Source organism: Neovison vison, chromosome 3 (assembly GCF_020171115.1).
Source record: "Neovison vison isolate M4711 chromosome 3, ASM_NN_V1, whole genome shotgun sequence".
Classification (NCBI taxonomy): Eukaryota; Metazoa; Chordata; class Mammalia; order Carnivora; family Mustelidae; genus Neogale; species Neogale vison.
In genome coordinates, this window is record NC_058093.1 from 179,754,817 (window position 1) to 179,768,004 (window position 13,188).

At 44.2% G+C, this 13,188-nt stretch overlaps 1 protein-coding gene across 1 annotated transcript in view; it reads right to left on the minus strand.

Moving 5' to 3' along the window:
* LAMA1 (laminin subunit alpha 1) overlaps positions 1 to 13,188 on the minus strand; it is a 159,389-nt gene that overhangs the window by 81,183 nt on the left and 65,018 nt on the right. The window contains exons 10-16 of the mRNA XM_044243374.1: positions 11,727 to 11,887; positions 10,207 to 10,347; positions 8,811 to 8,984; positions 6,902 to 7,003; positions 5,439 to 5,650; positions 4,534 to 4,645; positions 603 to 713 (exon numbers count right to left, since the gene is read on the minus strand). Coding sequence (XP_044099309.1) covers positions 603 to 713; positions 4,534 to 4,645; positions 5,439 to 5,650; positions 6,902 to 7,003; positions 8,811 to 8,984; positions 10,207 to 10,347; positions 11,727 to 11,887 — 1,013 coding nt within the window. The remainder of the gene's footprint in view (positions 1 to 602; positions 714 to 4,533; positions 4,646 to 5,438; positions 5,651 to 6,901; positions 7,004 to 8,810; positions 8,985 to 10,206; positions 10,348 to 11,726; positions 11,888 to 13,188) is intronic.

Consider the following 13,188-nt stretch of genomic DNA (forward strand, 5'->3'; position numbering starts at 1 on the left):
AGCCTAAAAGAATTCCTGACTGAAGTGAAAAAACAGGTCTTGCCTTGTATCCACCCCAAAGTTCATTCTCAAGAATAACTGCGTATTTGTCAAGGCACATTTCAACTGTTGTTGCAGGAAAGAAGCACTTGTTTGAAGAGTGTGCCCAAGCTAATAACTGTGAAACGTTATATATTGCACAAATGAGTGTGGTTATTATGTCTTAGTATTCCTTTGAGGACATACTGTATAATATGTTAAAGAAATTCTAGCACTTTCATTTTAGAGACCTGATTCTTTTAAATCACCAGATATTTTCTACCTTTATATTGCTTTCTAATCTTACGAAGTGAGTATGGTGTTCTAATAAAAAATCTGCAGTGACATGATATATCCCTTTTCCATTTTCACCAAAGTAACTTTTTTTCAAAAAAGAGCAAGGGGAGAATATCAGGAAACAAATTATACCATGATCTTAAGTCTGTAAATTTCCTCTGGGGTCTACTAGGGCCAGGATAATCTCCTATGGAGGAAGCATTATTTTTTTAACCACTGTGCACAGCACGTGGCTTTGGGGTGGGTAGGACACGGCACTCTACTCCAGATTTTAGCAACAGACTCACAAGGCAAACGCCATGAATATCACATTCAGCTGCGTGGCCGTGGCAATCACAGGGCTGACAAATTCCTCCGAAGAGTATTCCATCCACACGGTAATAGCCAGGGAGGCAGGACTGCAAGAGAGGGACACGTGACACACGTGGGCAAAAGCAACCTCGTACATCATGCAGATCATTTTCTTGTCAATAGGCTAGGAGTATTACCTGCTCCATTTTCCACAAGTAGAGAAACGTACTTCTTTTCCCCCCTGCACTTCTTTATTGAGGTGTCATTTACATGCCATAAAATGCACCCATTTTAAGGATATAGTTCAATGATTTTTTTTCCAATTTATTTATTTTCAGAAAAACAGTATTCATTATTTTTTCACCACACCCAGTGCTCCATGCAAGCCGTGCCCTCTATAATACCCACCACCTGGTACCCCAACCTCCCACCCCTCCACCACTTCACTCCCCTCAGATTGTTTTTCAGAGTCCATAGTCTCTCATGGTTCACCACCCCTTCCAATTTACCCAAAAGCACATACCCTCCCCAATGTCCATATCCCTACCCCCCTTCTCCCAACCCCCCTCCCCCCAGCAACCCACAGTTTGTTTCGTGAGATTTAGAGTCACTTATGGTTTGTCTCCCTCCCTATCCCATCTTGTTTCATGGATTGGATTATGGTGATGGTGCACCATTCGGTAAGTTTACTAAAAAAAATCCATGATTTTTTTTTTTTTAAAGATTTTATTTATTTATTTGACAGAGAGAGATCACAAGTAGGCAGAGGCAGGCAGAGAGAGGGGGAAGCAGGCTCCCCGCTGAGCAGAGAGCCCGATGCGGGACTCGATCCCAGGACCCTGAGATCATGACCTGAGCCGAAGGCAGAGGCTTAACCCACTGAGCCACCCAGGCGCCCCGAAATCCATGATTTTTTTTAGTAAACTTACCGAATGGTGCACCATCACCATAATCCAGTCTATTTTTTTTTTTTTTTTTTAGGGTTTATTTATTTGAGAGAGGGAAAGTGCACACGTGGGGGAGGGGCAGAGAGGGAAAGAATCCCAAGCAGTCTCCCCACTGAGCGTGGAGACCTACATGGGGCTCGATCTCATGACCTGAGCTGAAATCAAAAGTGGGATACCCAACTGACTGAGCCATCCAGGCACCCTTCTTCATTTCTTTTTAAAGATTTCTACCTTTAAAACCTAGTGGTGGCGGGCGCCTGGGTGGCTCAGTGGGTTAAGCCGCTGCCTTCGGCTCAGGTCATGATCTCAGGGTCCTGGGATCGAGTCCCGCATCGGGCTCTCTGCTCTGCAGGGAGCCTGCTTCCCTCTCTCTCTCTCTCTCTGCCTGCCTCTCCATCTACTTGTGATTTCTCTCTGTCAAATAAATAAATAAAATCTTTGGAAAAAAAAAAAAAAAAACCTAGTGGTGGCTACCATCAAAACCTAGTGGCTCTCCACCTTTGTGGTATCCTGCCTAATGTTATCATGTAAATCTCATGTAAATCTCAAATAATCATGTAAAACTCAGTCACTTAACCAGGGTTTCAATCAAGAGGACATTTTCCACTCAACTTGATCTTGTTTTCTTTTGGGTAAGAGTTACTAAATATTGCCATCAAAGCACTCGAGGGTGGTCTGTGTCAAACTGCAAACATTACAGGTGTGTTTTCCAGGGTATCCAGCAATGCTGCTCCTGCCTTGGAGGAGCAGGGGACCATCCCGGACGGTCCTTCCCATCCTTCTCAGGATGACCCTGAGAACTATTCTATTTTATAGACATGGAATCTGGAACGTGGAACAGTTAGACCCCATGCCCACGGTGCCCATGGAAAGAGTCACACCTCCCAGACCTGTGGCCACAGAGCCTCTCAGGGCTGCCCCAGATATAAAATGGTGTCTCGAGTGCAGACTGCAGAGTAATTACTTTGGAGGTCAACATACTCCCATGGAGCCATCGGAACAGGGATGTGGATCTGGTTTTCACTCTTGTAAAAAATATTAAAATTGCGTTTGCATCATATGAGTACATATACACGTGTTCATTCACACTGACCTTTTGTAAGTTCCCTTAATGCTGCCATGCAGCAATGCTCCCATCAAGGACAATGGGCTAGTCTACGGGTGGGCACTGAGGGGGAGCTGCCTAGGGGTCTGTGTGGTGGCTACAGAGCTCTTAAGAATTCCAGTCCCCACCTATGGCTGCCTGATTCCTTATATCAGTTTCTAATGAAAGAATGAGTTCTTCTGCCTGACAAAAACACTTAAAATTATATGTTAAGCTTCCTGTGTTTCCTTGAGCCAGTGTCCTAAGCACATTTTCCTCTAAACCCAGCAGACCTGGAGTTCTCCAGCAGCATCTGCTCACTTCTGCCCCCTTTTGGTCTAGCTGGCCTGGGCTTCTAATCATCTACTTCATCTACCCACCACAAGCCACACACTATGAGGTAGCCTTAAGGTCATTTATCTGATAAGCAAACAGGACTCAGGTCCTACAGATACTTCTTTGTCCTACAAATATATGTTTTAGATCTAAAAAAAAAAAAAGTTCATGGGGTCAAAAAAGAAACAACCCTGTAAAATATTTAAAAGAGAAATAGAAATATTTCATTAAAAATCTACATTATGAAGCACAGGCCAACTATTCACTGCAAAGTTATAATTGATAAAGATTTGTAAAAACAACTCATAAGTTAAATGTTCTCACTTTGTAAAAATCATGGCCCCAATCTCACAGCCAAGGACAAGGGTTCATAATTATTGTCAGTCTTTCTTTTTTTTTTTTAATTTTTTTTAGGATTTATTCTTCTATTATTATTATTTTTTAAATATTTTATTTATTTATTTGACAGACAGAGCTCACAAGTAGGCAGAGAGGCAGGCAGAGAGAGAGAGAGAGAGAGAGAGAAGCAGGCCCCCTGCTGAGCAGAGAGCCCGATTTGGGGCTCGATCCCAGGACCCTGAGATCATGACCCGAGCTAAAGGCAGAGGCGTTACCCCACTGAGCCACTCGGGTGCCCCAATCATCGTCGGTCTTAAACACAAGAGAGGCAGGACCGTGTGGTGGTTAATGGAGAAGATGAAGCTTGGAACCTAACATGACTACTTCCTAGCTTTTTCCTACAGAAAGAGGTTGGGATTGTGCCAAATACTTAGGAAGTCCTCGGCAGGAGAAGAGTTATTATCGATATTTATGTCCAAATAGTTTCAAACTGTATTTCAAAAAAATTTTTAGCAACAGGTGACTCTTACTGGTGATAGCAAGTGTGTTCTCACATACTTCATTGTGAAGTAGATCTCACCTCAGTTAACACAGCTGGAGTTCCTAAAAAGTCTCAAAACGGGCCTGGCTTGTCTCATGTTTTCTAGGTGTCATACTGGTGATGTATAAATGTTCAGATACAATCAAGTCCTCTTTAGAAATGCAAACTACATGGGTGCCTGGGTGGCTCAGTTGGTTAAGCAGCTGCCTTGGGCTCATGTCACGATCCTGGAGTCCCAAGATGGAGTCCCAAGATGGAGTCCCACATCGGGCTCCCTGCTCAGTGGGGAGTCTGCTTCTCCCGCGGACCTCTCCCCTCTCAGGCTTTTTCTCACTCATTCTCTCTCTTTCAAATAAATAAATAAAAATAAAAATCTTAAAAAAAAGAAATGCAAACTACAGCAGGGGCAGTACAACTTTCTAGTTGACTAAAGCAAGAGAGTGGACTGAAGTTGGGCCATTTCCAGGTGTCCCAGAACCACCCCCCCCCCCAGAAGAGGCACCAGATTCCCTTAAACACTGATGTCCAATAGTCCTATAGTCCCCCAATGTCTGATCCAAATGGTAGGTTTCTAAAGTTAAAATTCAAGTGCGGCTCATTGTATCACCTTTAATGTGCTTTTTTTCTCCTTCAGAAAGAACAGAAGGAAGGAGAGGGGGAAGGCAGAAGAGGAGCCTCACCTCACAGGAGATCCCTGCGTAGCCTTGGGGACATTCGCAGTGTTCCACCTCGGTGGCCAGGGCCAGGTCTATGACGTTAGGGCTAGCTGTATCCAAAGAGACAGAATCCAACCTACCAATAGACAGAGGTCACCCCGTGACTCAGACGCTCTCCTGCAAATGACAGCTAACACCTCGAAAAAGGTAGATTCTTTAAAAAGTTCTGGTCAAACAAACAGGTGATGGGACCTTTGTAAGGAGCTACGGATTTTCACAGCAATATGATTTCTGAAAACTGTCGGTATTGCCTGGAAGGCCACTGCAGCATTTGAGACATTTGCAACATTCTCTGCAAAGAAGAGCAGGTGCCTAGACAGCTGTGGGAAGGGTCTGATGTTGCCCAGTTGGAGCTGAGACACTTCAGAAAGACTAACCCATTCAATCATCCTATCTCGAATACAGAGATTGTTCCTAAATGTATAATCCTGTGTTTGTTTATCTGTGTCCAACGTGCATGCTGGCACTGCCAGAAATTGGCCTATAGGAAGTAATCACATGGCCAAGGATGGGAACATTAGCTTAAGTGTACGGTAAAATCTAAGACCATTAACAACAGGAGGGTAAAAACCGCATGCAAAGTGGTCAGACAACTGTGAACTTATCAGGCATTTCTCAGAAAACCGCCCTGAAGGTTTCCGATCCTGACCTCAAGATGACCTCCTACTAAGGCATGTTTGTCACGGACAACTGTTCTTACATCTTCACTAAAATTGTAATAAAAGTATTTTTTAAGACAACCAGTTCCATTAGCTGTGCTCTTGAAATAATCAAGTAAAATATACTGCACTGAAAACACATCATTCTTAATACATGAAGATGAGATTAAAGACCCTCCCCATGAGCTTTCCCTTTCTCTCAATACATACCTGTAAAGAGCCCTTTTTGCAGAATTGTAGTTGGCTCTGATCAAGAGATGCGTCACGTTGGCAAGGACAGTCATCAGCTGGTCGCGATCTATCTCCCTTTTTTTATTAAAATCTCGAAAGTTCTCCGGCACAAGTCTGACCACGTTCAAGTACTCTTCATAGGGTTGTAATGACAGCCCCTCAGCCTGGGTGCTTAAAGTGAGTCCATTTCCCTAACATTTAAAATAAGAGGGAATGTATTTGTAATTCAACTTCATGATCAAAAAATAAAATCATGTTTGTATTCAGCAATGTGGCTTTTAATTTGTGCTTAGGTTCTCGGGTCGAAGGTGTAATCGTGTCTGTAAATCTTGGTCCAGAATGACTGGGGGAGAGGTGTTTCATTGTATTCCCCTCAGAGGGATTCATAGCATAAATCTAAAGGTTGGGTCCCGCACTGGGATCTCAGGAGCGAAGCAGCATGTGTGCGCCACCATTCCCCTACACCCCTCAACTTTAACCGAAGAGCAAAAGTAGGAAAGCATATGAAGATACTTTTAGCTTTCCCTAAAATGGTCATTCACCAAAATACCTTATGTCACACTCTCCCCACTTGCCGCAGACTGGACACAGGGGTGCACATCAAGGTGCCGGGAGATAAGGACGCCTGGGTGGCTCGGTGGGTTAGTGTCTGCCTTCAGCTCAGGTCATGATCCCAGGGTCCTGGGATCAAGTCCCATGTTGGCCTCTCTGCTCAGCAGGGAGTCTGCTTCTCCTTCTCTTTCTGCCCCTCCCTCCAACCCCCTGCTTGTTCTCTCTCTCTCTCAAATAAACAAGTAAAATCTTTAAAGAAAATTTTAAAAAATCAAGGGGGCAGGAGAGGGGGTAGACACTGCTGGCTAGAATCTGAGGTGGTTTCTTACCTTTGGGAAAATTTCCAGTGAAATTTTGGAGTTTCTTACTTATATGCTGTGGCCCCTTGAACACCCTGGGGGCCTACATCCCCCAAGGTGTCCTTGAGCACCTTGAGCAACGGGGGAGGAGGAGAGTGAGAGTACAGGGTTAGGGACAGTGGCTGAGGACAGAAATGGCAACCCGTCTCCATCCCCACACTGCCAAGCACTGCCTCCTAAGCATTCACGTGGGAGGCAATGTGGCAGGAGGTGACAGAGGGGCTCAGAGGGCTGACAGGGGACTGCCCACATCAGGGCTGACATCGGTCCCCCTTTTCAACTGAAAAGCTGGGTCAGCTTCAGGGATGGAGGGACAAGCCGCATGGGCTGTCCTGAGGCAGCTCCAGGAATAGGCTCAGAAAGAATTGTCACATTAGGTCTCGGGAATATCTGGACCAGGCAAAGCCTTGCTGAACAGCCACCTCGCCCTGGGCTCCCTGCTACTAAGCCCTCCCTCAGCTCCTCGGAGTCACAAACTGTCCCTCGGCTAAGCCCTTCTACTCTACAGCAAAGCAATGTGAAAGCAAGTACCTTAATGATGACGTCAGCGTGAGACATGAGGTCGCCATCCACGGTCTCCACGGGAATATCGTAAGACACCGTGTACTTGAGGAAGCCACCAAATGCAGTCAGCTGAAAAAGGTAAGTGAGAGTGAACACGGAGGGCCCGTGACCACAGTCCCTCCGAAAGAGGAAGTGGTGGCCAGGACCTGTCAGGAAACCACCTGACTGCAAGGTGTCCGAGGGGCCACAGCATATAAGTAAGTCTGCAGTAAGGCAGCGAAAAGAAAGCCTATTATATTATAATATTGTTTAACCAATATTACCAAAATACAGGATGTGATTTAAAGGAAGATGTGCTCCTTCATAGAGATCAAGGTGAGTGAATCCCAGTGTCTGTGAATCACACAGGAAAAGGTATTTCACTTAAACCCTTTCTGAGTTAGGAGTTAGATCTATGATGATAATCCCAATATTCTGACCTCATTGCCATGCTTGCAAAAGAATAATAAAGGGGACGCCTAGGTGGCTCAGTGGGTTAAGCCTCTGCCTTCTGCTCAGGTTATGATCCCAGGGTCCTGGGATGGAGCCCTGCATCAGGCTCTCTGCTCAGTGGGGAGCCTGCTTCCCTCTCCCCCTCTGCCTGCCTCTCTGCCTACTTGTGATTTCTCTCTCTCTGTCAAATAAATTTAAAAAAAGAAGAAGAAGAACACGTCTCATCAGCTAAACGAAGGGCTAAAGGCTTTTCCTCCTGGTCATTCCTTTCATATAAAATGGAGATTTTTTTTCATGACAGATGTGTGACAACAAGACGAGGTTCAGAATCCAGTCTCTGAACCATAAAATCAGAAAAGTGATCTTAATAGAAAAAAAAATCATTAACCTTTGGTGATAAGATCCTATTATAAATAGAGCACACCTTCTAGGATTATAATTTGAAGGGAAAAATAATCATTTTCAAAATAAACACTACTTAAACCTAAATCTACATAAAATCTAAATAAAATAAGTTATAAAATTAAAATATGACCAACAAATGGAAACTTCCCAAGCTATAACACCTGCACTGTGATGAAACACATACCGTGACTTCAAAACAAACCAAATGCACAGGGAAGGGGAACACGGAGCTTGACAGATTACACTGAGTGTATTTTCAGATCATCAGAATCTGGATAGAAGTGGCAATATGAGGGGCACCTGGGTGGCTCAGTAGGTTAAGCGTCTGCCTTTGGTTCAGGTCATGATCCTAGGGTCCTGAGATCAAGCCCCACATTTGACTCCCCGCTCAGCGGGGAGTCTGTTTCTCTCTCTCTCTCCCTCTGTTCCTTCCCCCTGCTTGTGTTCTCTCTCTCTCTCTGTCTCAAGTAAAAAAAAGAAAAAGAAAAAAAGAAGAAGCTGGTGAGGAGGACAGGGACAAGGGCAGGTTAAATCATATTAACCCAATTTCCATTTTGTAGAATCACCATTTTGCATTTTCTTAAAATGAGAAGTATCCTGTCTGTTACTAAATGGGAATGTTAGGTGAGAAATGGTCCATCTTGATTATGAAGCTGGAAGGACCCCAGCCCCACTGCCCAGCCTGTCCCTCCTTAGTGCCTTCTACGGGCCTTCTACACACCAGGCTCTGGGGCTAAGGTAAGTACAGGGCTAACTAAACAAAGCAGGAATGCACCCCACACTTCACAAAGCCCCGAGTCATGGATCCAAGAATGCAGAGGAAAGCAGAGAGCCTGTCATGGGAGACGGGGACAAGACTTCCTACAATAGACCACCCATGACCCATGTGGCCAAGAATAAAGTTCCCAGTTTAATGATGGAATAAAGTCACACAAGGCTAAGCCAGACCATGTGAGTTGACTTAAATTCCCAACAGATGTTCTTTCTTAATGTGCTCTGAGATCTTTGCCCAAGATGTCTCTCCCGGCAACGGCCCTACCTTATTTCCGAGGTAGGCCTCTGGGGCCGACCAGTAATACTTGGAAGTCAGCCTCTGTGAGACCACCGTGTTGTTGATGCTGATCCAGTGATGCCCGCCCAGCGCATCTTGCTGAGACGGGATCTTGCTCGGACTGACCAGGTCAGTGACCAGCCACCCAGACATATCTTTCACCTTCAAAAAAGATTCAGAATTTCAGATCATGAAATAGAAGTCCCCTGAGATGTCACCCAGCACAGGACTAACATCCCTACAGTGAAGAAGTAGACCCAGAGACCTTACTTAGGGACAGAGTCAATACCCTGGCGACAGACCCACATGACTTGCAACTTTTCTACTTGTCAAAGGACCAAGAACATCTGAGAATGAGTCAAATTCTCCCCAGATCCCCAGATCAATTATAAGCAAGTGAGCGAGCAGAACTGTCAAGGTCATGGACATGTATTTTAGGATTAAAAAATAAAAAAATAGCAAAGACCTTAATAGGTGCATTGAACAAAATGTCTTTTGCTAACTCTGATTTCTTCATCATTGCTTCCTGCTTTTTACCAAAAAAGCTGAAAAGTGTCTAAAAATAACCTTCAGATCCCATCTTCCTAATTTGTCATCTACAAAGACATGATAAGCCATTACCCCCCATGGTAGCCACAGGGATTCATCTTCCTTCTCAGGTTCTGTTTGGGGTTCCCACTCCCTCCCCCATGTTGCTCCCACTCCTCACCAACCTGCCAGGGAGGGAGGAAAAGAAGAGACAGGGACTAGCACGCCCCCACTGCCAACACACACCCTGAATACAGTTCTCCTGAGATGGTCATGGGGAGGCCAGGTGTTTACAACAGATGAGCCCTGTACCCTGGGGTCCGCCCTAACCTCCAGCCATCCCACTGGCCTCCCAGGCACCCTTTGGCATCCCCCCAGAACTCCCCATTCCCAGAACAACTGAGGATACCTTGCCTGCCCTTATACTTCCTATGTCATTTGTTGTTCCTACTCTCACCGGGTTCCCTGAGCTAGAAAATTCTCCATGGCCCCATGTCCTGATGAGCTCCCGAGCCTGGGACCAGTGTGGAGCAGTGGGCCCAGAGCTCACCTTTGACACCACAACCAGATGCACTTCCCCACAGAAAACACTGAAACACGGTACATTCTACAATACAATAATAACATCCTATTGTTTGGATAGGGAAATGTATGTAGGAACAAATACATGACCAAGGAAGAAACTTTTGTGATACTGCAGTAGCGGGCTGCCTCTGATCCGTGCCCATGTCATTCCAAATGGCTGGGGGCGGTGGTACAGGGAAAGGCAGATCCCCATGCTTTAGAACACAGCTCCCAGATTACTCATTTGAGGTGGCACACATCTTAAATCAGGGCTCTGGGAAGGTACCCGCACCTGACTGATGGACCAAGAAAGGCTGTCACAGACATCAGAAACTCCAAAGCAGAAGCACTCCGAGCAGCCCTCAGGGTTTCTCTCCTTCAAGTTATAGAATCCTGGCTTGCAGAGGTCACAATTGTCTCCCTCAACATTTTCCTGCACGGAATAGAGAGAAGATTAGCTTTGAAACCAGTGTGTCTAGGTAGGTAGAATAAAGTGGCATTAACATGACATTAACAAGAAAGGTGTTTGCAGAGAAACAGTTAAGAAAATAGATGCTCCAAGGAGATGTATAGCTTCATGAAGTCATTATTTCCAGAGCAGATGTTTTTGAAATTATGACCACTTAATTTTGTAGTCAAGAATGAGGGTCGGGGGGCGCCTGGGTGGCTCAGTGGGTTAAAGCCTCTGCCTTCGGCTCAGGTCATGATCCCAGGGTCCTGGGATCGAGTCCCGCATGGGGCTCTCTGCTCAGCAGGGACCCTGCTTCCTCCTCTCTCTCTGCCTGCCTCTTTGCCTACTTGTGATCTTTGTCTGTCAAATAAATAAAATCTTAAAAAAAAAAAAAAAAAGAATGAGGGTCAAGAGGGGTGCCTGCGTGGCTCAGTGGGTTAAAGCCTCTGCCTTCAGCTCAGGTCATGATCCCAGGGTCCTAGGATCAAGCCCCGAGTCGGGATCTCTGCTTAGCAGGGATCCTGATTCCTTCTCTCTCTCTCTCTCTCTGCCTACTTGTGATCTCTGTCAAATAAACAAATAAAATCTTTAAAAAAAAAAATAATGAGGGTCAGGATCCCAGAGCTCAGTCATTTATATTGAAATGACTGTTATGGTATTGCTTGGTTCTAAATCTTCCATTTTTGCGATCTTTCAAGAATTTTAAAGCCTGAGGAGGGTATATATTTGTCTTATTAATATAGAAAGGTATATATTTGTCTTATTAAAAACTGCTCAAGATTATTTTCAGTCACTTATAACATATGCTTAAGACCCTGCTTACATGGGAAGAAGCACAGAAGATATAATGGGAAGTCCAACAAGTCATGGTTATTATGGGGAAATGGGTACTAAGATAGCAAAAGGTCCCCACCTCCCTGTTACCTAACAACTGATTTTTATCACTGTCCAATTCCTTTTTAAGAGAAATCCAAAATAACATCTCTGCCTTTAATTAATATTTTTATAAATTTAGTATTTATCTGCTTCTCTTTGAAACATTAAGCTGGACCAGAATGTCAGATAACGGCCCAGGCTTAAGAAATGAAGTATTTGGTTTCACCTGGGAAGTCACAGAACTACCTCTGGAATAGACAGCCATTGCCCAAAAAGCAAAGAAAGAAAGAAAATTGGGTGCCCATCTAAGGCTAAGGACAAGGACTGTGACAGAACATCATGCTTCTCAGGAAGGTACAGGAAGGAGACTTCTACTTAAACCTTGCTGCTTTGCTCAAAAACTGATCGCCTGAGCCGATGGGCTGTGTTGTTTTCTTAGGATGCCTCAAAGGAAACTCAGGGTCGTCTTTAACCTGCACACGTACCTTACAGAGACAAGGCTCTGAGCATGGGTCCTCATTCACACTCCCAGCCCGACTACACTCACAGCGGACGCAGGCTGGGTAAGCCTTGTAACCAAACTGGCAGCGATCACATTTTTCTCCTGCGTAGCCTTCCTTGCATGGGCATTGACCTGGCCGCTTCCCTGGGAAGAAAAGGATGGCAATGCTCAATAGTAGGGCAAAAACGTTAAAGCAGGGGTTGGGAAACTATTTCTCTAAAGGGCCAGAGATGAACTATTTGAAGCTTTGTGGCCAGAAATCTCTGTTGCAATTACCAACTCTGCCCTAAGTGCCTGGGACCAACCACACATAATACCTCAACAGATAGGCATAGTTCTGTTCCAATAAAACTTGATTTACAAAAACAGGGGGTGTACCAGATACGGCACACAGATCACAGTTTATCTTGGTTTAAAAAAAGAAAACAGAGATGAAAAACAGAGGCTGGAGGGAATATCCAGTGGTGCCATGACTTTGGAAAACAGGGCACATGATATGATGAACACTGACTGTTAAACACAAGTAATAAGTTATTGAACAGTACACCTAAAGCTAAGGATGCCCTCTATGACGGTTAATTGAATTTAAATAAGAAATTAAGAAAAAGGAAAGCAGTTTGGCATTTCTTCAAAGTGTGAAACATGTTACTCTATGACCCAGCAATTCTACTCTTAACCATTTACCCAAGAACAATGAAAACATACATCCACAAAAAAAGTTCGACACGAATGTTTGTAGCAGCATTATTTGTAATAACCAAAGAGTGGAAACAAATGAAATGCCCATCAATTGATGAATGGCTTATAAAATGTGGAACATACATATGATAGAGTAGTATTCAGAAAAGTAAAAAAAAAAAAAAAAGGACCAATGGAGGCTACAGCATGGATAAATTTATACGAAATGTTAGTGAACTGTATCACAAAATACAGCTTTTTTTTTTTTTGAAAGCACAAGGGGAATGATAAAGGGCAATGAGCACTATTTTTGCTTTTAACACCAGCTCTGAAATTTCCTAGTTGCGTAACCTAGACAGGTTTCTTAACTGCTTTGAGCTACAGCTTCCTTGCCTATAAAATGTGTTAAATAATTTCTATCTGTTCTGGTTGAATGTTTAAATGACATATTTCTTTAAATGAACCCAATCAAGGGCAATTGTCACTACAATCACCATCATCCTCATTATCATTAGCATCCCATTACCAGTCACAGGGAAAGATTAATTTAATTATGTAAATTACCCCCTGCATTGCGGGTGGGCTCCACACTTGGCAAACCCTTCCCTGCTGGTCAGTATCCACTTTAACTGATAGTGACCGAGAGAATTTGATGGGGTTACAGAAGTCTTTGAACAGATGCAACCTTTTCAGGAGATTGTGCTATTTGCAAGTCCTTTGCCAGTTTTTGCAACAGAAAGAACACTGACATTTACAAAGTCAGCAGG